Here is a 25,358-nt window from a genome sequence, read left to right as displayed (position 1 = left end):
AGTTGTCGATTTCGTCTTGGGCTCCTAGCTCCTGAGGAGTGGGAAGCCATACGTGCTTCATCTCCCTGTCCCTTTTATGACACTTACCTGCAGAGCAGGGAACATTAGGTAATCTAATTTTCTTCAACAATCTGGGAGAAGCGGAAGACGAATCCCTAACCCTGGAAGACTCAAGTCCTCCCCCACCATGTACTCTAATTCCTGTACATACTTTCACCCCCAGTGCTAATGGTTCCCAATGTTCCCTGTCTCCCTATAAAGATAAGAGATGGGAAGCCGTGGCTTCGTTTCTCTGGTGCTTGAGTTGTCAAGCGGTGTCTTGGGACGGGTATGAGGCAGCCGGCTAGGGACTGAAAAGGGGTACATGCTCTGTTCGGAGCCCAGGGCTACCGGCATGAAGAGCCCACTTCCGTAGGTAAAACCTTGTTCCACAAACAGCTTCTCACATCTGGCAACTGAGAAATCAGATGTGAGTAGCCCCCAGCAAGAAACATGATCCGCTAGGCTTTTGGAGTCCCTCGACAGGCGCAGATAGCTTCCCCCACAGCTACATGGAAACTTGTTACCAACGAAGCAGCTCTTGTTGGGGTCATCAGATTTTTTTGGTCTAGCTCAGCAAAGCCACAGCTGCTCCAGCCTTGAAAAAGGAAATGTTGGTGAATAAACGTTGGTGATGTGGTAGAAGTGGAGGGTGGAGTGAAAAGGGCAGCTGGGCCACGGGATCCGAGGACCTGTTGCTCCCAGTTTGGGTCCTGTTTTGGATTTGACTCAGCTGGACTTTGAGGGTGAGCGGCAGGGCTCTGTCTGGCCCTTAACGCTTTCTTAACCGCTACGGTTAGAATCTTTGCGCCCCCTGCTGGCAGATACAAAGATCAGGAGTGCGTGATCTGAACCCACGCATGCGTGCCTCACCTCACCCACTGACACAGGACGCAAAAAGACTTCAGTTTAAGTAATAAAAATTTATTGAGAATTCCTGGGATGATGGTTATTACCTCCCGACCTGGAGGGAGGAACCAACACTGTAGGCAATCACTCTGAAATCACACTGTCCCAACACCTCCGGCAAACACAGGGAGGAGCAGTATCACTGCTCCGAAAACTGGTCAGGCTTTGTTCATCCAAGACGGGTTGGGAGGACAGATGCAGGAGGGACCATCACGTGATACTGGGGGTGGGATGGGGGGTGTGCTGGACCCCAAGCTGGCTCCTCGAAAACCAGGGGAGGAACAGATCCACTTCTTCTCCGGGAGTGGAGTTCCTGGTTACCAAGCTCATTTCTTACCCTTGATGAGGCTGTCACTGTGGAAATGGGACAGACAGACGACACTATTAGAGAACATAAATGTGAGAGGCAGAGCACCTCTGGCCACTCCCTCCTCCCTGAGGGGGCATGTGTGATGATGCAGTGGGGAAAGAGGCAGGTACTGGGAGAGGAGCTGTAAGAACCCAGAGAAACAAGGAGGCGTCAACACCTTACCTGCCCCTGTGGATACCAGGTCACCAGACGAGTGGGAAACAAAAGAGAAGAGAAACACACAGGTGATTTGACAGTTTCAAGTCCCACCTGCTCTAAATCCTCCTTTGCTCCCAAGAGAAAAAGACAAATGGGTGGAAGCCAGGAATCTCACTCCGAGAAAAGGCTGGTTCCCTTGGCCATAACCACTTCCCACCTCTCCTTTCTAGCTTCCTTCCACGCCCTTGATCAGCAATTTTAGGGCTTCCGAGTAAGTACGGGGTATTGTCTTTCACTACTGTTCAGGACCAAACGTCACAGCTCGAATGCTTTTGACAAAAATAATCCTATTTGATCCCATAAAATCCAATCTTAGGAGAGTCAAGCTAGCGACTGTCAACCACCCACATTTGTAACTTTGGTTCAGAGAGTGTCTTTCAAGCAACCAGACTCAGGTCCCATGCTCTGTGACACCCCACTGTATCAGTCACGTGTCTTACCGGGTGAAACTTTCATCCTGGAGGTTCAGAACGAGGTTGTCCGCAGTGAGATAGATACGGTTCTGTGATGTGGCAATCTGTAGGGCCGAAAATAAAAAACAGATGCTAGTATTCACACCTGGACCCAACCCTGCAACTGAAGAACCACTGATTGAATACACGTGGGTTAGGAACAGGGCTACGGCAACGAGCGATAGCCTGGTTTCTGCTCGCAAAGATTCAGAGCAGCGAGCCAACTGTGATGTATCAGCTCCATAACAGAGGCAGAAAAAGGCCAGGAAGCCCACAGGAATCACGGGTGATGGAGGAAGCGTGTTGGAGAAGCCAGTTTGAGTTGAAACCCCAATGAGCAAGATTCTAATCCCCTCACTCCAACGTGGTTTTTTTTTTTTTTAAGATTTTATTTATTTATTTAACAGAGAGATCACAAGTAGGCAGAGGCAGGCAGGCAGAGAGGGGGAAGCAGACTCCCCGCTGAGCAGAGCCCGATGTGGGACTTGATCCCAGGACCCTGAGATCATGACCTGAGCCAAAGGCAGCGGTTTAACCCTCTGAGCCACCCAGGAACCTCTCCAATGTGTTTTCACTTAAAACGATTCCAGACCCACAGCTGCCTTTTGGGGAACGCGGGGCTCCCAGACTCACCGTCTTGGAGATGTTCTGGGCTGCTCGGATCTTGCGCAGTTTGATATAGCCAGGGTTCTTACTCAGGGCTTCTCCCAGGTGAGCGGGTTGGGGTTAAGGGTTCACACAAAGTCCAGTCGGAGCCCCTGGGCCCAGTCTTAATACCGCAGCCCTTCTCCAGGCTGTCAGATCCAAGGTTGCGCTCAGATACCTGGTGCCTGGTCCCACCCGGTCCCCACCTGTGGGCCCCCCTGCAGGCAGCTGCCAGAAACTGGAGGCAGCAGCAGAAATGGAGGCAAGGCCGGCAGTGCTATGGATCTGCCTTACAGTGAGGAGCCACGCCTCGGGCACCCCACTAAGATTTCAGATCCCATTCCAAACCTCCAGCCCCAGGGAGCCAAGGACCAGACAGCACGGAGTCGCATTCGCCTTAGTGTCATCAGCCGGCCCAGGAGGGAGAAGGGGGAAGCAACACGCTCCAGGGACTGGGCAGAGACCTCTCTCAGCAGCAGGATATCATTCTGGCGGCCTCAGCCTCACCCTCCGCCTGCACAATCTTCTGCCGCTGCTCCTGCTTTGCTTTTTCCACCAAAAACTGGGCTCGCTGGGCCTCCTGCTGAGCTGTGGTGGGAGAGAGTCCGGGGGAGGGGGATCACAGATGTGAGGTCTCAGGGACCCCATTCTGCCTCCTGGATTTGCAGAAGCCCTGGCCTGAGTCCTCCTGTAACTCACCCACTTGTTTGGCTTCCACAGCGGCCGTGTACTCTCGGCTGAAGCTCAGCTCTGTGATGGCCACGTCATCCAGGATGAGGCTGAAGTCCTTGGCCCTCTCTGTAAGCTCCCGCCGGATCAACAAGGATACCTGGGGGTCAGGGAGGGGTGGAATGAAAAGATTGGAGAACTGGAAGGGAGGGCTACTGCTGTGATCGTCTGTATATCAGAGCTCCAGAAAATGGCAGAAAACAATCCTTTCTTGGTTCTTCAACTACAACACCTGAGTTGGAAGGGATTCGGTCCAGTCTTTCCAGTAGGTCAGTGACTCCTCATTTCCCACTCTCCCCAACATATGTACCTCTAGACCTTGCTAGTGTGAGAAAACACCATGCTTCCTACTGCTTGAGAACCCATCCTGACTCGTCTTGTTTCCCACAGTGGCCATCAGTGCAGCTCTAAGGTGAAAAGGGATCTAGCGTTGTGACCCTTTTCTAACAAGCTGCTCTTCTTAACATGCACTGCTTCGGGCCTAGGAGGGAAGGTGGGAAGCCACGTATATGGTGACAGCTCAGACCTGGGCCCGCTGGGTGATCAGCTGTGACGCATTGAACTTGGCCACCACACTCTTCAGCACCTCGTTGACGATGGATGGCAGCACTCGCTCCTCGTAGTCTAGCCCTAGGCGCTGATACATGCTGGGAAGCTCCATGGCATTCGGTCGAGACAGTACTCGCAGGGAGATGTTCACCATCTGCAGGTCTGAGAGAGAGGTCAGCAGCAGCTGGCCAAGGCTCCAGGGTCCTCATCTGGCCTTTTACCCAAGCACCCTTCTCCAAGCGTTTTCTCCTCCACATGCCGCTCTCTACACCTGGCGCAGTGCTGGGCAAGGTGACAGGCCAAATGTAGCCTCTTGCACTGTAAAGTCCTATTGACTCGCCAGCTCTCCAGCCAGTAGAGCTGACATCTCATTTTGCTTCTGTCCTATGTTCAACCTCTATTGTAGGCTCTCTCACACTGCATGGTAACCACCTGCCTTCTTTATGAGACTATATGGACTTGAAGATAAAAATTGTGTTTTATCAATCTTTTATCCCCAGGGCCTAGGATTCAGGGAATGTTAAGCCATTTGCACTAAAAACAGTACAAAACAGTACAGCACAGGTGAGCTACTTGAATTAGTGTGTACATGCCTGTGTGTGAGAAAGGGGTCTAGGGAATCTCAAAGACACAGCTAAAAGGGAGGGAACAGGTACTCCAGTGAAAAGTGGGACCAAGTCTGCCCAGGACAGGGGACACTAGTGGACAGAATTAATCAAGCAGTTAAAGAAGACAAGGCTTTACACTAAGGCTTTGATCTAGCCAGTGAATAAGAAAGGACAAACAGCGCTCTCACTGAATTTACGTTAGCGGGAGGTGACAGTTGATAGGTATGGCTGAACACACAGTATGTCAAGAATGTACTGCTTTGGGGACGCCTGGGTGGCTCAGTCGATTAAGCGGCTCCCTTCAACTCAGGTCATGATCCCAGAGTCCTGGGATTGAGCCCCACATTGGGTTCCCTGCTCCTCCCTCTGCCTACTTGTGCTCTGTCAAATAAATAAATAAAATCTTAAAAAAAAAAAGTATTGCTTTAACCAAAACCAGATACTTTTATTATAGTCCTTTTTTATAGATTTGGAAACCAAGGCCCAAAAGATATGACACTATTCTCTTACCCCTGGATCTCCTGCCAGGCTCCCTTGCTTACTTTATGCAGACATCTGCTAAGGACTACCAAATGACCAGACATACCTTTGGAGCCTGTAGGGGAGGAAATTTTTCGGGGTCTGGCCCGAATGTCATAGATGATGGGGTACTGGAACCAGGGGATCCTGCAGGGGAGGGAACAGGAACAGGTATTAGGAGCCTGCAGTTCCATTAGTTTTGCCTGGTATCTCTCCCCACGTGTTTCTTGGCCTGCTCCACCTCTTAATAACCACGGACAAGGAGAAATTCTCTTCCCCCTCTGGAAAAGAGGAGTTTGGGGGAGCTCCCAATGTCCAGGAGAAATAAAGGGCAGCGCGGAGTTCTTTGAAGTCCTACTGCAGCCACTGGTGGGCTGGCTTTCAAGGGTGAAGGGTCAGGGTCAGTCCGCTGGGCCCGCCATTACCTGAAGTGAAGGCCCTCGGCCAGTATGGTGTCCTGCTGCACGCCACCGATCCGGTTAAAGAAAATGGCTCTGTGCCCGCCTTCCACTGTGGGGAGAGGAGTTGGGATCAGGCTAAAACACTGCTGAGAGTATGTACTAGCCTCTGGTGGGGCGGGGAGAGGGAGTGGGTGTGCGTGGGGCTCCGGCGGGACAGGACAGGGAATCTGGGGGGGATGAGAAGAGTCCGGAGAGCTGGCAGAGGTTGCTCACCGGTGAACACGGATTCGCGGACGCCGTAGGCCACAGCGCCGGCCCCCAGCAGCAGCTTCAGCGCCGTGCCCATGCCCCGGGGCCCGGAGGGCAGCCGTCCCGCTAAGTCCTTCAAGTTCTGGGCCATGTCCGATCCTGAGGCCAGCGGCACCACAGGTCAGAAGCCGGTGCCGGCCCACCTCAGCCCCACTCCAGTTCAGAGATCACACCCTTACACGAGGGTCCGGGGCGCGACGTGCTCGCGGGAGAAAGGGCACCGGAAGTGCGCTCCTGTCTAAACCCGCCCCATCGCCCACAGCGGACCCGAACTTCGCGCACGGGAATTACGCATTCGGAAGTTCCCGCCCCCTTCTGGAACTCTGCCCTTCCAGAGGCGCTTCAGTAGCGCGAGGCTGCTAGCGGTTGCCATTTCCGAGTGCCCACCTTCAAAATGGCAGCGGGAAGGAAGTTTAAGATTAGGACCAGCCCGAGGTTTAATTTAAGGACTTTAGCGCAATTTCCGGTCCGGTGGCAAGATGGCTGCGCCCAATGGCAGATTCCAACCTCGTGAACGGCGCGGTGGGGAGCAGGAAGAGGGCTGGGATGCTGTGCCTCCCAAGCGGCCCCGACTCGGGGCGGGAAACAAGATCGGAGGGCGAAGGCTTATTGTGGTGTTGGAAGGGGCCAGTCTGGAGACGGTCAAGGTAATTTGGGACAAGGAAGTGGAGAAATAGATCGATAGGATGGGACCCCCGAGGGTTGAGGGTGAGAGGCTCAAAGTGGATGGGGAGGCAGAGTGAAACATCGTCTTGGACGAAGAGTGGCGTAGTTTACCGTCTCTTGGTTTAAGATCCTGGCTTGGCATCACTCTAATTCCATCTTTCTTGAATCCCACCGCAGCTGTCCCTTTCTGGCTGTCAATTGATTTAGTAGGCTTCTGTGATAAGGTCATCTAAGGGGAGGGGAGAGGAGATTTGTCCATAGTGTCATCCCGTATCTTAAGACAAGTTCTTAAAGGAGAAAGGTAGTTGCTGCGGCTCAATTCGCCCAACCCTTTTGCTTGTTAGGACTTTGTGTTTTATTTCGTTTACATGTGTTTGTTGCCACCCTCCTTTAGATTTACTATCCACTTGGAAACAATGGGTCATATTATCTTTTAAGTCTTTTTTTGTTTTTAACCGTCATGCGGCCGTTTTCCTGAATAAATCCAGCAATTCCCTATCTTAAAACTGCAATGTTCTCATTCTCTTGATTTCACTTACCCTTTACATCTAAACTTGTCCAGTGAGTAAGCCTAGAAAAAACAGCCCGGGTTTATAAGTCATACTTTGGTTTTAATCTTGTGTGTGTGTGTTTTTTTAAAGATTTTATTTGACAGATCACAAGTAGGCAGAGAGGCAGGCAGAGAGAGAGGAGGAAGCAGGCTCTCCGCTGAGCAGAGAGCCCAACGAGGGGCTGGATCCCAGGACCCTGGGATCACGATTGGAGCCGAAGGCCGAGGCTTTAACCCACTGAGCCACCCAGGCACCCCTAATCTTGGTTGTTATACTTAAGCGTGTGATCTTGATTCGGAAAACAAGTTTGTCCTCAGTTTATAAAGTGGGGGTTAATACTTTGAGAGTGCTTTTTGGAAGTATTATTTTTAAATTTTATTGGGTTTTCCCATCCTTTTTTTTTTTTTTTAAGATTTATTTGACAGAGATCACGAGTGGGCAGAGAGGCAGGCAGAGAGAGAGAGAGAGAGAAGGAAGCAGGCTCCCTGCCAAGCAGAGAGCCTGATGTGGGGCTCGATCCTAGGAGCCCGAGACCGTGACTTGAGCCGAAGGCAGAGGCTTTAACCCACTGAGCCACCCAGGCGCCCCTGGAAGTATTATTTTGGTAGTAATGTATGCTGTGATTCTTTTCCATCTTTACTTCAACCACTGTTACTATACTAAGCTTGCAGTCTAGAAAGCCTGCCCTTTTTTTTTTTCATTTTTCTTAGGTAATGATATATATATATATTTAAAGATTTTATTTATTTGTCAGAGAGAGAGCGAGAGTGAGCACAGGTAGACAGAGTGGCAGGCAGAGACAGAGAGAGAAGCAGGCTCCCCGACAAGCAAGGAGCCCGATGTGGGACTCGATCCCAGAATGCTGGGATCATAACCCGAGCCAAAGGCAGCCGCTTAACCAACTGAGCCACCCAGGCGTCCTGGTAATGATATTTCTTTTTATTTTATTTTATTTATTTGACAGAGAGAAATCACAACTAGGCAGAGAGGCAGGCAGGGAGAGAGGGGGAAGCAGGCTCCCTGCGGAGCAGAGAGCCTGATGCGGGGCTCCATCCCAGGACCCTGAGATCATGACCTGAGCCGAAGGCAGAGGCTTTAACCCACTGAGCTACCCAGGCGCCCCATCAGTAATGATATTTCTCATTATAGGATCTGTTATTCATCCCTCACTTAATTGCTTGCTGTATTTCCAGCCCATTAATTCTGAATGTCCTGTAAACACAAGGGACTCTTGTTTCTTCATATGTTCAATGGGGATGATAGTACCTACCTTACTGGGTTGTTGAGAGGATGAAAAGAGGTAGTAATCAGTAAAGAGCTTAGAATAATTAATGTCTGTCACTTGGAATTACTACTATTGTTCCTGATTCTAGGTTCTTTATCAAGTCGGTAAGCATCTGACTCTTTGATTTTTGCTTAGGTCATGATCTCAGGGTCATAAAATGCATCTCGCTCCACACTGAGCATGGAGCCTGCTTAAGATTCTCCCCAGGCCTTCCTGTTTTAATCCTTTAATGAACCCAGTGATTCACTTTTCATAATGTTCATCAAAATTTGGTTGTGGTTTCATGTCTCTTCTACTAGAAGGATCCATGAGGGCAGGGAATAAGGTTTTAAAAATTCTTATATTTCGGGGTGCCTGAATGGCTTAGTGGGTTAAGCCTCTGCCTTTGGCTCAGGTCATGATCTCAGGGTCCTGGGATCGAGTCCTGCATCGGGCTCTCTGCTCAGGAGGGAGCTTGCTTCCCCCTCTCCCTCTGCGGGCCTCTCTGCCTACTTATGATCTTTGTCAAATAAATAAATAAAATCTTTAAAAAAAATTCTTTTATCTCCAGTACCTGTTATAGGAAATGAATACACGTATGTTCATTCTCTGATTACTCTAGTTAGTGGTTTTCAAGCTTATTAACCACAAACCACAATTTAAAAATTACATTGTAAGTAGGTACACACAAGGCAACTATAAAATACTAGAAGTTTCATAAACCATTGCCTACCATTACTACATGTACTCTGTTTTCATCTCTATTTCATTAAAAGAACAAAACTGCTAGTTATAACTACTGGGTAGAAACTGGGTTATTCTATTCAAGAGGTTCTTTTTCTTTGATAACTAAGATTGTCCCATGGAGGTGGTTCTCGGTCCTTTGTTCTTTTCCTGTGCCTACTCTGACTTTTTTGTCATTTCAGTTAGTTACATATCCTCAAGTTGTTGCCAGACATATACCAATGTTCTGTTGATGCACAGAAAATATAGCCTTTCTAATCTGGTATTTCTATTTAATGGTATGTTTTTAAGACTTTTTATTGACCGTTTTAATACTCCTTGACTCCCAAATTGCAATTTGCAATTATTTCTTTTAGCTGCTATAGAGCATACCGGATCTTTAGTTTTGCGCTTCTAGCTGCTGACTTTTCTGGTGTACACAAGAGTTCCCAGGATAACATCCCACCCTCACTCATGCCCCTGTTATTCCAGGATTATTTCTGGCTTTGTGCTTGATACTTGAGGAACTTGTGGTTTACAAAGCAGTTTCATATAAAACCACTGTTCAATATACTTTTTTTTTTGAAAGAGTGCACAGGTATCTGGTGAGAGGGGAGGGGCAGAGGAAGAGGGAATCATGACCTGGGCTAAAAATGAAGAGTTGGACGCTTGACTGAGCCACCCAGGTGCCCCTCAGTATACATCTTTATCCATTCATCTATCAAGGGACACTTGGGTTACTTCCTAATCTTGGCTATTATAAATAGAACACTGAAGTAAACATACAAGGCTGTGTAGATCTTTTCAAATTACTATTTTCATTTCCTTTGGGTAACTACGGTAGTGGAACTACAGGATTGTATGATACTTGTATTTTTAATTTTTTGAGGAATTCCATACTGTTTTCCACAGTGGCTGCACCAATTTACATTCCCACCAGTAGTGCACCAAGGCTCTCTTTTCTCCACATCCTCACCAACACTAAGTTCTCACCTTTGATACTAGCCATTCTGGCTGGTGACGTATCTCATTGTGGTTTTGATTTGCCTTTCCCTGAAGAGTGATGTTGAGCATCTTTTCATGTGTCTATGGGCCATCTATAGGTCTTCTTTGGAAAAATGTCTGTTCAGGTTCTCTGCTTATTTTTGAATCAGATTGCTTTTTTTTTTTTTTTTTTTGGTGCTGAGTTAGGCAGGCTCTTTATAGATTTTGGATATTAACCCCTTATCAGATACGTCATTTGCAAATACCTCCTCCCATTCCCAAGGTTGCCTTGTTTTGTTGGTTTCCTTTGTTGTGCAGAAGTTTAGAGCATGTCAAACCACAGGCTGTGTCCTTCTTTCCTTTCCCTTTAAGAACAGTTATGGTGGGAGGGGAGAAAGGGTCAGTGGCCACATAGTAACCCACTGAAGGGCTTGATGGGTTCCATCTCCAGAGTTTCTGATTCAGAAGATCTGGAGCAGACCTGAGAATTTGACTGTCTAACAAGTTCCTAGATGGTGATTATGAGGATGCTGATTTGGGGACCACACTTTGAGAACCACTAGTCTAGGTAAAAGGAGGTTATGTTACTTTCTGTCATGGTCCCTGTTCTTCAGGTAGGAAAGACATATGAGCTACTCAACTGTGACAAGCACAAGTCTGTGTTGTTGAAGAATGGACGGGACCCTGGGGAAGTGAGACCAGACATAGCTCACCAGGTAACTCCAGGGACAGAGCTGGCAAACCCCTGAGACTCTGGGCAGAGGATCCGGCAGCTGCTGCTTCTATTCAGTCTGAACTGAGCCTCGGTTCTGCCTCCCTCAGAGTTTACTGATGCTGATGGACAGTCCCCTGAACCGAGCTGGCTTGCTACAGGTTTATATCCATACACAGAAGAACGTGCTGATTGAAGTGAACCCCCAGACTCGAATTCCCAGAACCTTTGACCGCTTTTGTGGCCTCATGGGTGAGAGCTTTAGGACTTAACATTCGGAATGAACTCTACGCTAGTGAAGAAGGGAGGAAGGGGACATGGGATAAATGAAATGTGAACTTTTTAAGCCTGGGGCGGGGAGTGGGGAACATGTCTGACACCAGAACAGGGAGGGGCTCTTCATTATCTTCCCAGGTGTCCATGGGTTCCTTGCTGAGTGAAGAAGGGAGCGGAAACTCACTGTCATCCAGCTAGTCCTCTGCTCAAAGCTGCTCGTTCAGAACATTTTAGGACCGTGGTGTGGATGTAAAGGACATAGGGAGCCCACTTTAACTATGGGTTTTTCTGGTTAGATTTCTGGGCAGAAGAAACCGGGTTACCACCTAGCTCTGAACTTTCTTTCCCCTCCCCCAGTTCAGCTTTTACACAAACTCAGTGTTCGAGCAGCTGATGGGCCCCAGAAGCTCTTGAAGGTGAGGTACTGGTCCCCACTGGTTGGAGGTGGGGTTCTGAGACTGTTTCTGGGGCTGATTCCCCCTCCCCCCTTCTTACTTTAGGTAATTAAGAATCCGGTATCAGATCACTTTCCAGTTGGATGTATGAAGATTGGTACTTCTTTCTCCATCCCGGTCGTCAGTGATGTACGGGAGTTGGTACCCAGCAGCGACCCTATTGTTTTTGTGGTGGGGGCCTTTGCCCATGGCCAGGTAAGGTCCGGGCTCAACTCTTGGGTTCCTCATAGAGCTGAGGCTTCATACAGAATTCTAAGAACAGCTGGCATTTTTTGATGACCTTGGGAAATACAGGGTGAGAACAAATCTGGGAGACCAGTGGGGCCTCCTTGTCCTGTCCCAGGCTGTATCTTTTGAGGGCCACTGGCATATTTTTGACAGTGACAAGTCAGGACCTTCTTCCTCCTTTGTACAAATTTGGTATTAAATAGCTCTGCGAAATACCAGCTCAGCTGTGTTTTTCCTGTCCCAAAGAAGGGCTTCCCCTGTTAAGAGAGTGACAGCCAGCACACAGAAGTCTTTCTCTCTTTTAGGTCAATGTGGAGTATACAGAGAAGATGGTGTCCATCAGCAACTACCCCCTTTCTGCAGCCCTCACCTGTGCAAAACTCACCACAGCCTTTGAAGAAGTCTGGGGGGTCATCTGACAGTAGTGCCCTGTTCTGGGACAGAGACTGTGGCCATCCCTCCACCCTGCTTTCAGCTCACTGCTCGGAGGGGAACTTCTTGCACCGAGGCTGTACATTTGCTATTTGTTTACCCTATAAATACTGTTCTTGCAGACCTGGCTGTTCTTTGAGGATTTTTTAAATGAGCAGCAGCTAATGGTGTGACGTGGCGACTCTCCTCAGCCTTCAGGAAAAGAGGTGAGGTTACAGGGTTCATAGCCGAGGGCCAGGAGCCAGCCCTGCTTACTTCAGCTACAGGGCGGGCACAGAGAACTGTCGCCTGGAGAACTGTCCGTAAGAAAGCAGTCAGCAGGGCTAGCAGTGAAAAACTGAACAAAGAGAAGTGATTTTATCTGGTACAGTTCCAAGGTAGAAAAAAGTGGAGCAGGTGGGGCCTGGTACCCTCCCCTCCCCCCCATGGGGGGGGTTGGTGGTAACGGCACATATACAATCAGAGTAAATTGGCAGAAGAAAAACACAACAGATCCTGGCTAGAGGGGGAGAGATAAGGCAACGTGCATGGGGGAGCCACGAGGGGAGACACGGGCCCTCTGCTCCTCCCACAAGAGCTTCCCCTCTGGCCCCAGGTGGAGGTGTGGCTGGCCGCAGTACCGTGTCTTCCCGCCCCCTGGCTTCTCTGTTCTGTGCTCTGAGGCGCAGGAGTGCTGTGGAAAGGGAACATCTCTGCACCAGTCCCGCTCTAGGCCACCTGCAAGAAAAGAGACTTGATGGGCAGGCTGGTCAGAGGCCCTCCTTCTAGTGTCTGGTCTATAGCCCTTCCAGCTTCTTCCTGGCAAGCCCAAGTTTGAGGAGTCCATGCCCCACGCTGGGTTTCCGAGAAGCCAGGCTGCCTTGGGATTTACTCCCAAGTGTCTCATACTCCCCGCCTGTTAGCCCCAATCTAGTGCCCTGTCCTGTCACTTGGTAGTTTAGCTTTGCTACAGCGGTATTTACTCACCGGGGAAACAGATTATCCCATTTTCTTTAACTTTTCTTTCCTTGGCACCATTGCTTTGCGAACATAAGGCAATACGAAGAGTAGGCTCAAGAAGAAGACGTGGCCGAGAAAATACACGGATTTGTACACCTGGGGGAGGTAAAGGCCACTGAGGCAGACACAGGGCAGGGACTATCCCTTACTGCCTGAGCTCTCAGTGACACCTCCTCCCCCGTCCTTGCCAGTAGGCCCTCACTTACCTTCAGCCATTTGTCCCAGGTGAAGAGACAGAAGGCAGTCATTGAGTAACCCATGAAGAGCCAGTGGATGGTCTGCTGCACCAAATAGTAGAAGGGCTGGAGGACAGTAATGGAAGCCAGCCTGCTCAGGGCTGGGCTCTCCTGAATGAGGCTGGCAGCCTGGGGAGTGAGCGGAGAGGTCATCAGTGTCTGGCCCCTTCTCATAATCCCCGTTCATACACCACCCTTCAGGCCTACCTGTCTCTCCACAATAACAATGAGGAATTCCATCTGGAAGCAGACCAGGTATCCTGAGTGTAGTCCATGCCAGAGGGCCAAGAAGAGCAATGAGAGTCCCTGGGATAGTTCTTTATTTCCAAGGAACTTGAGTCGTTTGAAGAAGTAACTAGAGAAAAGGGTGGGTGGGGATGAGCCTCAGACCAGTCTATGCACCGCAGCCATCTTGCCTCTGGCTTCCTAGCGCCCCGAGGTGTGCAGTGGTGGTGGCTGGCTCCTGCTCGGGGCCACCCCCGGTAAGGGAGGGAGTGCCATCGGATTAGCTTTAGAGATGAAAGGAGAAGTTCCAGCTCAGTTCGGTGACAGAAAACAGGCCTCAAGCTTAGCCGGGTGAGCCGGGACAAGCCACTCTGTCGATAGCTGCCCAGGTGCTTGCTGCACACTCATGCCTCGGGCACAGGGGTGTGCAGGACAGACCAGCTCCAGCGCGGCTCCCACTGGTGCACTGGGGACAAGTTAACAACGCCAACGGGGAACATAAAACTAGTGGGTAGCAGAAGTGGGATTAAAACTCGAGGCACTTAGGGCGCCTGGGTGGCTCAGTCGATTGAGCATCTGACTGCTGATTTTGGCTCAGATCATGATCTGAGGCCGTGAGATCGAGCCCCGTGTTGGGCTCTGCTCTGGGCATGGAGCCTGTGTAAGATTCTCTCCTCTTTCTGTCCCACCCCATCCTCTCTCTCTTCCTCTAAAAAACAAACAGAAAACTCAAGGCATGTCTGGGTCTTGCTTGTGTCCTACAGATATGATAGGAATGGGTTCTGGGGGGATGGGAGCAGGGACAAAACTATGTATGAGTGTGTGGGTGTGAGGATGACTGGAGGTTCTCTACCCAGAGTGGGAAAAGATGGACAGTACATCTGTACCTTCAAATCTGGGAAAGCAGAAGGAGGAGGAGCTAGGGCCCAGACCTCCCTGTCAGTGGCTTACCGGGCTACCCAGGCATTGGTGTTGATGTTGAACGAGGCGATGGTGCCAGTGAAGCGGGGGGTTGTTTCAAAGAGCCACACCTTCATGTTGGCACAGGTATCCCACTGTGCCTTCCCACGTTCGTCAAAGCCATTGAAGCCCAGTCCCGTCAAAATGCACACTCCTTCCTGAGGGAAGGAGCAATTCCATGAGCCTTCCTGCTACACTCCTTGCCACAATGCCCCCCCGGCTTGTTGAACGAGGACCCGCTTTCATTTTGTGACTTACCGTGACCAGCCAACAGGTGACGTATTTGTTCAGCACGAACTTGCCCCAGAGCAGCATGTACATGCAGCGGAACCAGAAAGGGTGGTTCTTGAGAGAAGGAAGAACAGCTGCGCGTTAGGGATGCTCCCTGGGTAAGGCAAACTTCCCTCAACATTCCTCCTCTCCACACGCGTGGCTGACCGCGGCGCATCCACCTGGCGGTCTGCTGGGTGGCCCTTCGCACAGGCTAAGTAAGAGGAAGACGTAGGGAACCCAGCGGACATCCGTTCGCCTTTCTCTTTGGAGAGTCCCAGAAACAGCCTCTTCCCTAACTTTCTAAAGCACCGAGCATTTGGGACACCAAGTACTAAGGGACTTTTTAGATATCCACGGTCAATGTTAATTTAAGAGACAAACCTACCCAGAGTGCGTAGGGAGCTGCTGCAAGCCTTTCAGCTGGGCAGGAGCAAAAGCCAGCACTTCCCCCTCCCTCGGTTTTTGAATTCCCTAGAAGCCCCCAATCTATCAAGAGAAGAAAACAGGCTGGAGAGGACCGGAAGCTACTAGGCTCCAAGGAGTCCCTGGCTGCGATACGTCAAGCTACGAGCTGCTCCCGAGGGAGGGGAGGGGCCACTCAACGTGCACCTGGCACAGCCCTGTGCCCGCGAAGGTCGTTCAGTGCTGGCTGATGAACATGTCCCGGCCCGGCTGGCATGGACACACCAACTCTCCCAGATCTAAGAGCAAAACCAACATGCATTTGTCGATGGTGTTACCCACTTCTCGCCTAGCTACAGGGATCCTTGCCTGTTCATTTCTAACTCGGACACGGCCATGCGGCTGCTGCACCAGTCACCACTCACTTCATAGTCTTCAGTGAGGAGATAGTCTTCTGTGATGTGGGGGCTAAGCACAGTGTAGCCCACTAGGTAGACAAGGCCCAGACTCAGGCGCCTGAGAGCAGGTATGGTGCTGGAAAGGAACAAGCAGGGTCACAGCGGGCAGAGCCTCGTCCCTTCACCCTCTGACCTTAATTACGCAGAGGAGTGTTTCAGAGTGTGTGGGACAAGGCGCTCTCGGTGCCAAGCCAACAGTCCGTGTCAGGGAGAGGCAGCTCGACGTGGCTGGCTTTGAGGAGTGGTTAACGCAGGAGCCCACCAGTCCCGGGCTAGGGCAGCGTGACAAGGGAGCAGTGTGTGCGAGCCTGTGGGACCGCACGGCCTCGCTGGCCTTCTCTGGCCACACTGGGCCTGAAGGGCCAAGGTGGAGGACAGGAGAATGCCCGATTCTCAATCTGCTCCTTCCTACCCTGGCCAAATCAAGGCTCAGCCACAGGCCAGGCAACTTCTCAGGAAAGGGATTTTTCCAGTAACTTCAATTTTCTACTCTGATGTGTGTGTGTGTATATACACATATATATGTATTTTCATACATTTAACATCCCCGTCCCCCCCAAAAATGGAGAAAATGGGTTTTAAAGGCAGGGACATGGCTGTTCAGGCAAAATCCTATGGCATAAAAGTGAATTTTTATGTCTGTACTAGAGGGTCAGAATGGATGGCTGGAAGTAGCCTCAGCTGAAAAGGACCTGCTGGCCACAATGAGCAGGGATAGAGTGCCCATTGCAACAGTCCTGCGCCTGCTGTGGCCCAGGCCTGTGAGCCAGGGCCACGCTGGAGAACTCGGCCAGGGCTGGTCTTCTGGAAGTCGTCTAGAAGTGGCTTTGTATAAGGTGAGACACCTATACAGAGGTCTGGACCAAGAGGGGGATTTACCTGTTTGGTATCTTCCCTGGTGTGTCAGTCAGCTGTCCCTGCACCAGCTTCATGTAGTGGTTCATTGAGAACTGGGGTCCCACCAAGAAGGCCCCATAGAAGTAGGAGAAACCAGCAACTTCCAGCAGGGAAGGGACACCCCGTATGGCATATTTCTGTTGCTCAGAGGACAAGGAATTCTATGCCAAGAAGAGAATGAACGGTTCAGGATAGCCTTGCATCTCCCCTCAAGAGCCAGTCTGTGTATTCCCCACCCTTGTACCCACAAAACCGGGCTTCTTCAGATAGCCATCTCTTTGAGGGCATGGTATGGGTAAGAGGAGCCGCTTCACATGGAAATGAGGGGTAACTTAGCAACAGCTGACTGCTGCTTTTCCAAATGCCAGGCCGGCACTGATCTCTGGACTGTGTGCACGAGCGGGATCCGGGGAAATTAGATTTGTTGATCCTTGCTCAGTGCTCTCTGAAACAGAACTCACACAGGCTGGGCAGGGGCGAGAGGCTCTGCTCCTGGCAGCTGGGTGCAGTCTTTTGGTAGCAACAGCCTTTCTCCTTCCCTCTGGTTACATTCCTTAACCTCTCTGCGGAGGAATGGGTACTTACCTGATCCTTCCCTCCGTCAAAGTAGTCAACAGCCAAACCTGAGCAGAGAGAGAAGGCGTGGGTAGAGCAGAGGGAGGGCACTGAGGATGTGGCCTGTGGACTGAGTGTAGCCAGGAGCAGACCAGAGGGCACACAGAGCAAGAAAGTTTACGGTGGGACCGGGGAGGAGCCTAGGTGTAAATGGGGAAGGCAGTGAGCCAGCACTCACCAATCAGCTTCAAGGTCAGGACACAATGTGGCATTGTCCACTTGATATCGTAGTTGCCAGTGGCTGTGTAATAATATCCGGCAAGAAGGTAGGCCTGGTGGGGTGGGGGTGGTGGAGAAGGAAGAACTTATTCTACCACCTGCTCCTGCTAGGGTTTATTTTCTCCCTGCTCTGAAACCCACTGTATTCTTTCATTTTTCCTTTATCCTGGTCTCCTTAAAGGCTTATTTATGTACCTATAAATGAAAGAAACTGAACCCACAGAGGGGAAGAGACTTGCTCAAGGCTTCTTGGCAAAATGAGGGCAGAACGGAGAATTCAGAGCTTAGAGTCCATGGCTCATTCCAAGCTGAATTCCTGTCTTGCCTTTAAACGACACCCCTCATGGACAGTCAGCTGGGCTAAGCCCCATCAGCACCAAAGAACCCGAGTGGCCCAGCCCTGTGCAAAGGGGGTTAGCTGGTGCTCCTCCCTGGAGGCGGGTAACATCTCAGCCTGCCGTGTGGAGATGAGACACTTGGTGCCTGTGAAAAGTGACCTCTCCGAAGTCGGGCTGCTAAAGTGATGCCAGGAGAAAGGACTAGAAACTGGATCTCCTAGTTCACTTCTGCTGCACCGCAGTCCCTGACCTCCCGGCTGCCCTGAATCGCTGTCGGCTGTGCCTGCGATCTAAGCCTCCCGCCATCAGAGCCTGCCCAGGGGGTGGCGCGGTTACCATCTGGAAGCAGTAGGTAGTGAGGACGGCAGTGACCGTGCGGCCCATTAGTCGGAGGATGAGGAACTGAAGCACAATGCAGAGCAGGGAGTGGTAGAGCTGATTTCCTGCAGGCAGAGGGGAGCGCAGTTTAGGCTGTGGTTGTCGGGGGTTGTTTTTTTTGCATTCCCACCCTTCCTGAAACTTCTAAACACAAGGAGAATTTAAAATTTACAGAAGAAACTTGGGTGTGAGGATTTTTTCTTTGAAAAGAGACTCATGGGGTGCCTGGGTGGCTCAGTGGGTTAAAGCCTCTGCCTTCGGCTCAGGTCATGATCTCAGGGTCCTGGGATCAAGCCCCTCATTGGGCTCTCTGCTCAGCAGGGAGCCTGCTTTCCCTCTCTGTCTCCTCCTGCCTCTCTGCCTACTTGTGATCTCTCTCTCTGCCAAATAAATAAATAAAATCTTTAAAAAAAAAAAAAAGAAAAGTAAAAAGAGACTCATGTTTTGGAGGAAGAAAAGGAAATGAATTGTATCAATAGAAGGGACTGGCAGGGAGTTACTGAGTTTCTGAATGTCTGAGCTAAAGGGGTGCTGCTGATGAGCGGACAGTGCGGGCAAGAAAATGATGGGGTCCCGCCAAGGCAGCCGCTCTCAAAATATCATCTGGGAGAGGAATGTCCGTAAGAGGTGAATTAAGCTGTTCCTGTGCACACGAACCCTCTTTCGGCAAGCACAGCATTATCACTTCCCTATCATTCGGATTCTCTGGAGAAATTCTGTTCAAGTCTGCTCCTTCCCGGGTTCTGGCCAATCACGAGGCCAACTGCTGAGTTTACTCACCAAAGTTAAAATAAGCAATTGAGAGGCCTGTAAAGGTGTGGAAGAGATGGATGAGGTAGGTGTCCTTGAAGAAAAGGTAACGCCGAAAAAACACAGCCAAGGGGTAACCTAGAGGGGAAAAAAAAAAATCAGTGAGAGGGTGCCCCACTCACCTAATGGTGACCCACTCACCTAACCAGGAGGCCTAATGCCCTCCTGGTTTTGTCTTAGAAGTTTAGCTGGCATGAAATGCAGCCCAGAGTGGAAAATCCATACATTCTGTGGACATTGGCAGAGACGGTAACGGCATCCCCAAGAATCAGAAGTCTCTTTGCAAATATAACTTTAAAACTGAAGATAGGAGTTATATATGGAGTTGGTACAAAACTGGGTCCCCAGACTAGGTGTTCCTTATAGCCAATTAAATATTGTTAGGAATTTTCTCTGTGTTCTTTTAAATGATTCAAGGAATTATGAGTGCCCAACAATGCCCAGGGACACTATTTTACACCTTTATGATCTATCTGATTTCATTACCTCATCTGTTAGCAGAGTAAGATCAGCTTACTAAGAGGACAAATGTAAATTCATGCCAGGCTGCAAAGTTGGATTTCTGCCTGCATATACATTTGCATACTCCTCACCTACTGAAGTCTGGACATCAACTGTGTTATGATTCCGTGTGAATATCCTGGAAAAATGTTATCTACAGCTGTGATTCCCAGCACGGTCCCAGGGCCATGACTGAACTACAAGGGCTATCTCGGGCTGGGCTGAAAGCAGGCGAAAGGTGGCTTACTGAATTAAAAAGGGTCAATAACATTTGGTGTTCCTCAACTACAATGAGCCTGTTCCGAGGTTTTGCTACATATTCCTAGTCAGTGTTCTAGCAAGAAGTCTGGCTCCTGTGCTCAGGAACACCCCTATGGCAGTAATGTGTGCGTGCCAAGAACTGGACTCCTTGCGTCCTTCTGGAAGGACACGTCACCTATCCCATCACTGCATAAGTAGTGATCATGGTTTACACTTGCTGCAATTCTTGCTGTCAAATTATAGACTACACTTAATTTTTCATGGGCAATGCGGTGGGGAGCTTGGTGACCTCCACAATGCTCAGGAAAGTGTTATACCCAGAGAAAGTGCTCAATTATTTATCAGGTGAACAAGAAGATAAATAACTGTGTTACATATTGACCTATGTGCTTGTAGTCCATTTTCTCATACTTCTTTTCTTTTAACTTACCAACACAGCCTGGGTACTTATGTATCCTGTTTTTTGTTTTATGTTTTTTCCCCCCCTCAGGTAACAGTGTATCAACTATCTGATCTCCTTGGTGCCAAGATCTGCCCATGTTCTTGGATTGCTGGTGGGCTAGGCTCTTCATCAAATTTACAGCTTCGTGCAAGTAGTTAATTTTACAGATATCCTGTGCATCACCGGCTCATTCATTTGACATACATTTGTTAAATGCCTACTGTATGCCCAGTGTTCTGTTTATAGAGCATTTGATGAGGGAGGAGGTGGCACAGAACAGTTTATTATCTCGCTAGCTGAGATGAAGTGATATAGGATTACTAGCTCAAGGGAGAGGGAGGCATCTATGACCCTTTCACAGTCAGACGAATGAGCAAAGAAATAGGATTGAGTCTCATTACATATCACATGGGCAGAAATTTGGCAGAGACAGAGCAGCAGGTTAGCAGCAAGTTTTGCTAGAAACCAGAGCCAGGTACTAGAAAGTATATAGAATAGGGTCTGATAGCCTTAAATCTTTTGCTTTTTATTTTATTTTAAAGATTTTATTTGACGGAGAAAGAGCATGCACCCAAGGGGGCAGGGGTAGAGGGAGAAGCAAATTCCTCGCTGAGCAGGGAGCCTGACGACAGTGGCCTCTGTCCCAGGACCCTGGGATCAGGCATGACCTGAGCCGAAGGCAGACGTTTGACCGACTGAGCCACCCAGGCACCCTCAGGGGTATAAATGAATAGAAGCAATAAACAGGGTAGATCTCAGGATGCCTCAGGTCATGATCTTAGGATCCTGGGATCCTGGGATCAAGCCCCATATCAGGCTCCCTGCTCAGTGGGGAGTCTGCTTCTCCCTCTGCCTGCTGCTCCACCTGACTGTGTTCTCTCTCTGACAAATAAATAAAATCTTAAAAAAAAAAAAATAGGGTAGATCTTAAATATCTAGAGTACTGATAAGTAAGTTCTACACAGCCAAGAGTTTACCTTTAGGTATGAGGACCTTTGACCAACTGGAAGCCCTAAAACCATTTCGAATGTTTGAAATTAAAAACAAAACAAACAAAAAAATAAAAAACACAACACACACTACTCTGCTTCCTGAAGTTGAATATAATTTAGTATCTTCTCTATTAGAGCGCCATAATTACTCCAGAGTACAGTCATGACCTACCGAGGTGTGTAAACCTGCTTGCTCTCACCCTTGTGGGCGCTCCACTGTCCGCATTCTGAGTTCTTGTATCCATCTCTTAGAGCGTTTATGCCCCTTTCCTCGCTATTTAGGGATCAAGAGTCAATTCCTGAGCTTTTTCTGTGTGCCTGCCAAGGACAGTTCCTTTCCCTATGTCTAATTTACCATAGCATTCCTCAGAAACCATAACTATGTTTTAAAGGTGTTAAAAAAAGATTTAAGAGCAAGAGTCTTGCATGCTTTCCTTACAGACGCAGGGCACAGGCTTGGTGACATTTGTCCTGGCCCCTCGAGGCCCTTTTTCTCCTGTTTTCAGGTATATGCGGGGGATAGACAGGGGCTGCTGAGTTCCACACAGGTAAGTGAAGGGTTAGCGCATGCTAGTAAACATAGAAGATGGAGCGGTTGGCAGGAAAATGAGAAGGCAGGAGGCCAGGTTACCAAAAACTCAGATCATCACGGAGAACAGCAAAGCCTAGGGTGAAGCCGCAGAGAGGAAGAAGGAACTGTGCGGGGTGAGTTGCTGGGACAACCCAGAGCTGATTTTGAGTGTGTAAACACCAAACCTTGGTCTTGGCTGCTGCTCAGCTCAGCGGGCTTTGGAGCCTGGCTGCCCCGCAGGGATGTGCTGTTTTGAGGAGGGTGTTGTCCTACAAGCTGTTTCTGAGTCTTAAGGCTTTTCTGTGGGAGCCAGTATTAATATAATGACTGTAGTCCCCAGAAGAATCTTTAAAAGCCAAAGAAAGGGCGCCTGGATGGCTCAGTCCTTAAGCGTCTGCCTTTGGCTCAGGTTGTGATCCTGGGGTCCTGGGATTGGGCCCCACATCCAGCTCCCTGCTCAGCGGGAAGCCTGCTTCTCCCTTTCCCACTCGCCCTGCTAGTGTTCCTTCTCTCGCTGTCAAGTAAAATCTTAAAAAAAAAAAAAAAAAAAAAAAAAAGGCCAACGAAAGCACCTCCTCACTCACTCCCTGCCCCCGAGTCTGATTCGGTAGGTCTGAGGGAAGGTGATGTGCAACCAAGGTTAAGAAAGAATGCTTTACAAAAAATCCTAAGGCAGAGCAGCAGTCTGTACTAGGTCCTGAGAATAAAATTCTAAGCCTGTTGACTAGGGGTTATGGTCTTTCTTTTCTTTTTTTTTTTTAAAGATTTTATTTATTTATTTGACATAGAGAGATACAAGTAGGCAGAGAGGCAGGCAGAGAGAGTGAGAGGGAAGCAGGCTCCCCGCCGAGCAGAGAGCCCGATGCGGGACTTGATCCCAGGACCCTGAGATCATGACCTGAGCCGAAGGCAGCGGCTTAAACCACTGAGCCACTCAGGCGCCCTATGGTCTTTCTTTAATAGCACCAAACAAACAGAGGTTTGTTTTATAAAGTTTTTTTTTTTTTTTTTTTTTAAGATTATTTGTCAGAGAGAGCAAGAGAGAGCACAAGCAGGGTGAACAGAAGGCAGAGGGAGAAGTAGACCTCACACGGAGCAGGGAGCCTGAAGCGGGGCTCAATCCCAGGACCCTGAGATCATGACCTGAGCTGAAGGCAGAGGCTTAACCTACTGAGCCACCCAGGCACCCCCAGATGTCCTGTTTTATAGACAAATTTATAGCTTCATGCAACTAGTGAATTTTCTAGATATCCTGTGGATTACTGGCTCATTCATTCCTTTGAGAAATGCTTATTTGACAGCCACTAATAGCAGGTGCCCTGTTTATGAAACATACAAGAACTTGCTTGACTATTCTGTAACCGTTTCTTCTTTGATTATTGTTTTAAAGAGGGGGCTTCAGAAACTTATCAGAAGATGCAGAATGCCGATCTAACAAACATGCTAAACCCAAGGATCCCCAACTAGAATGGGAATGTTCCAACGGCAAAAACTAGGGCATCCAAAATACTGTGAACCTCAAGGCACACTGAACTGGGTCCTAGTCAGAGGCTCAGGGAGTCTCGGAGTATCCCAGCAGCATTCTCCAGCCAGTCACTGGATGTTTACTGGGGTCCAGGTGCCAGCTGAGTCAGAAACTGGGATCTGTCACAACCTAGATTGCTCATGGCACTCCTGATTCTCTGTATACTAGCTGTGAAATTACTCACGAATCCTACAGGTTCCCAAGTTTCGTTTGAAGAAAGAGAAATGAGCTGTTTACATTCCAGTCTGATACATTTCTTTGACCGTTCAACCTGTATAGCTATTTCTGGACTCTGGAGGAATAGGATATGACCCTGTTTGATCAGTCAGTGGTTCATATCACCCCGGTGAAAAGAAAATACAGCATTTTTGGCAAGTGTGGGGGCGAAGAAAGGATTAGACAGAACTGCTGTGTGTTGGCTTAGCCCAACACTAACACCAAGTTTTGTCAAAAGAGACAACCACCTCAAACACCATGCGGAGGGCTGACATGACATCCACAGCGCACCGCAGGACTGTTCAAACATTTTGGTCTCGGGACCACTTACGGCTCTTAAAACTAACCGAGGACTTCAAATGACATTTGTCAGTGTGGATGCTATCCATTAATATCTCCTGTGTGAGAAAACAAAACGAAGAAAAATGTGAAGTATTTAATTACTAATTCATTCAAAAACAGTAAACGGAAGACATTGTAAGTAACATATGTCTAATGAGAACAACTCTGTTTTCCAAAAAACCCAATAAAGCCATTTAATGAGAAGTGTGGTACTCTTTTACATTTTTACAAATTTCTGGCCTTTGTCTGGCTCAGTAAAAGATAGCTGGGTTCTCAAATCTGCTTCTGCATTTAGTCCATTAATATGTTGTTTTGGTTAAAACATATGAAGAAAATCTGGCTTTATACAGATATACAGTTGGAAAGAGAATCTTAATAGCCTTTTCACATTGTTTTGAATATGATTCTTTGATACCATACCAAAACTGGACAAGTAGTTTCTTAAAGGTTAACCTGCAACTGAACTGGTTAACTTTCCATGCTGTTACATTAAAATCCATTGGCCTCTCATGTGGTTTTAATGAACCTTTTACCCAGGAGTGATTTTTGTAATACCACGGACTGGTCATTTGGAAAATACTGGTTCACTGAGTTAGGCAGATCTCCCAAATATTGACCTCTGTTGTTAGAATACAATATCAAAAAAAATCCTATTTCTCAATATCACCACTGATTTCCAGCAGCCAAGTCTTTATCAACAGGGAAGTTGTCAAGCTCCTGGTGATGGATATAGCTTTTCCTGCTCCAGTCCCCAGACTCTGGGAGGCGCTGGGGTTACTTTCTGTCTATATGGACTGTCTACTCTGGGAATTGAATACAGATGGAGTCATAAAATATGTAGACTTTTATGTCTGGCCTTTTTCACTTAGTATAATGTTTTCAAGGTTCATTTATGTTGCTGTACATATTAATACTTCATTAAATTTTTTTATTTGAGTATAGTTGACACACAATGTTCTATCAGTTTCAGACCAACATAGTGACCCAACTCATCTCCATGTGAAGCTATGCTCCCAGTGCACTGCTCTTTCTTTGTGGCCAAATAATATTCCTCTGTATGGATATACCGTGTTTTCTTTATCCTTTTAATAGCTGATGGACATCTGGGTTGTTTCCACTTCTTGGGTAGTACTGAATGAATGGAACATCCGTGTCCAAGTTTATGTGTGAACATATATTTTCTGTTCTCTTAGGTATATATATACTTAAGAGTGGGTCTCTCAATCCTTTTACCCTCTAACCCTACACCTCAGTTGGTGGTGTAGACCAGTCTTTCAAATTTCCCATTTGTTGTGGACCAATACAAAGTCACAGGCTACAAAAATTCCTAAACGTTTGCTCTCACTTTCTCACCTTGCTTTGACTGGCAAAGGGTGGCCAGCTATAATCTGAATAGATCACACTGATGACCTATCTTTCTTTTTCTATTTCAGTGAAGGCTGTTTTTCTGGTTCCTCCTAACTATGGCTGATTTCCAGGATTCGGTGTTGACCCTGCACCTTGTCGGTGACACTGCCTCTCTGGAAACCGCACTATTCTCCTGTGCCTTAATAGGATCTTCATGCCAAAGACAAACACATCTTCAGCTTTAATCCTAACCTCTCAAGTTTTAGTTCCTCATTTCCTACCTCCTGGTGGGGCATTCTTAGTTTGGTATCTCATACCATCTCAAACACGGT

General features: G+C 48.6%; 3 protein-coding genes and 1 non-coding gene across 4 annotated transcripts in view; 1 reads left to right on the top strand and 3 right to left on the bottom strand.

Moving 5' to 3' along the window:
• Positions 1–947: 947 nt before the first annotated feature.
• PHB2 (prohibitin 2) lies at positions 948–5,959 on the bottom strand. The gene is made up of 10 exons (XM_046011647.1): positions 5,693–5,959; positions 5,444–5,528; positions 5,086–5,165; positions 3,869–4,053; positions 3,313–3,442; positions 3,098–3,201; positions 2,602–2,679; positions 1,957–2,033; positions 1,481–1,486; positions 948–1,302 (listed from the first exon to the last, which is right to left on the bottom strand). The coding sequence occupies exons 1-10, from the start codon at positions 5,817–5,819 to the stop codon at positions 1,275–1,277; spliced, it is 900 nt and encodes a 299-aa protein (XP_045867603.1). The 5' UTR covers positions 5,820–5,959; the 3' UTR covers positions 948–1,274.
• Positions 2,764–3,027, bottom strand: LOC123947841. The gene has a single exon (XR_006819869.1). It is a non-coding gene; the product is annotated as a small nucleolar RNA U89 (small nucleolar RNA).
• A 98-nt stretch (positions 5,960–6,057) lies between the features above and the next one.
• EMG1 (EMG1 N1-specific pseudouridine methyltransferase) lies at positions 6,058–12,140 on the top strand. The gene is made up of 6 exons (XM_046011648.1): positions 6,058–6,375; positions 10,531–10,632; positions 10,739–10,880; positions 11,262–11,320; positions 11,405–11,554; positions 11,893–12,140. Exons 1-6 carry the CDS (start codon positions 6,208–6,210, stop codon positions 12,004–12,006), a joined length of 735 nt encoding a protein of 244 aa, XP_045867604.1. The 5' UTR covers positions 6,058–6,207; the 3' UTR covers positions 12,007–12,140.
• A 209-nt stretch (positions 12,141–12,349) lies between these two features.
• Positions 12,350–25,358, bottom strand: part of LPCAT3 (lysophosphatidylcholine acyltransferase 3) — a 39,087-nt gene continuing 26,078 nt past the window's right edge. The window contains exons 2-13 of the mRNA XM_046011646.1: positions 18,800–18,907; positions 17,978–18,084; positions 17,263–17,356; positions 17,055–17,092; positions 16,452–16,630; positions 15,540–15,648; positions 14,698–14,784; positions 14,431–14,597; positions 13,462–13,609; positions 13,225–13,383; positions 12,986–13,114; positions 12,350–12,736 (exon numbers count right to left, since the gene is read on the bottom strand). Coding sequence (XP_045867602.1) covers positions 12,998–13,114; positions 13,225–13,383; positions 13,462–13,609; positions 14,431–14,597; positions 14,698–14,784; positions 15,540–15,648; positions 16,452–16,630; positions 17,055–17,092; positions 17,263–17,356; positions 17,978–18,084; positions 18,800–18,907 — 1,313 coding nt within the window. The 3' untranslated portion in view covers positions 12,350–12,736; positions 12,986–12,997. The remainder of the gene's footprint in view (positions 12,737–12,985; positions 13,115–13,224; positions 13,384–13,461; positions 13,610–14,430; positions 14,598–14,697; positions 14,785–15,539; positions 15,649–16,451; positions 16,631–17,054; positions 17,093–17,262; positions 17,357–17,977; positions 18,085–18,799; positions 18,908–25,358) is intronic.

This window comes from Meles meles, chromosome 7, assembly GCF_922984935.1.
Source record: "Meles meles chromosome 7, mMelMel3.1 paternal haplotype, whole genome shotgun sequence".
Classification (NCBI taxonomy): Eukaryota; Metazoa; Chordata; class Mammalia; order Carnivora; family Mustelidae; genus Meles; species Meles meles.
The sequence above is the reverse complement of the archived record's forward strand: the minus strand, read 5'-3'. Positions and strand labels throughout refer to the sequence as shown.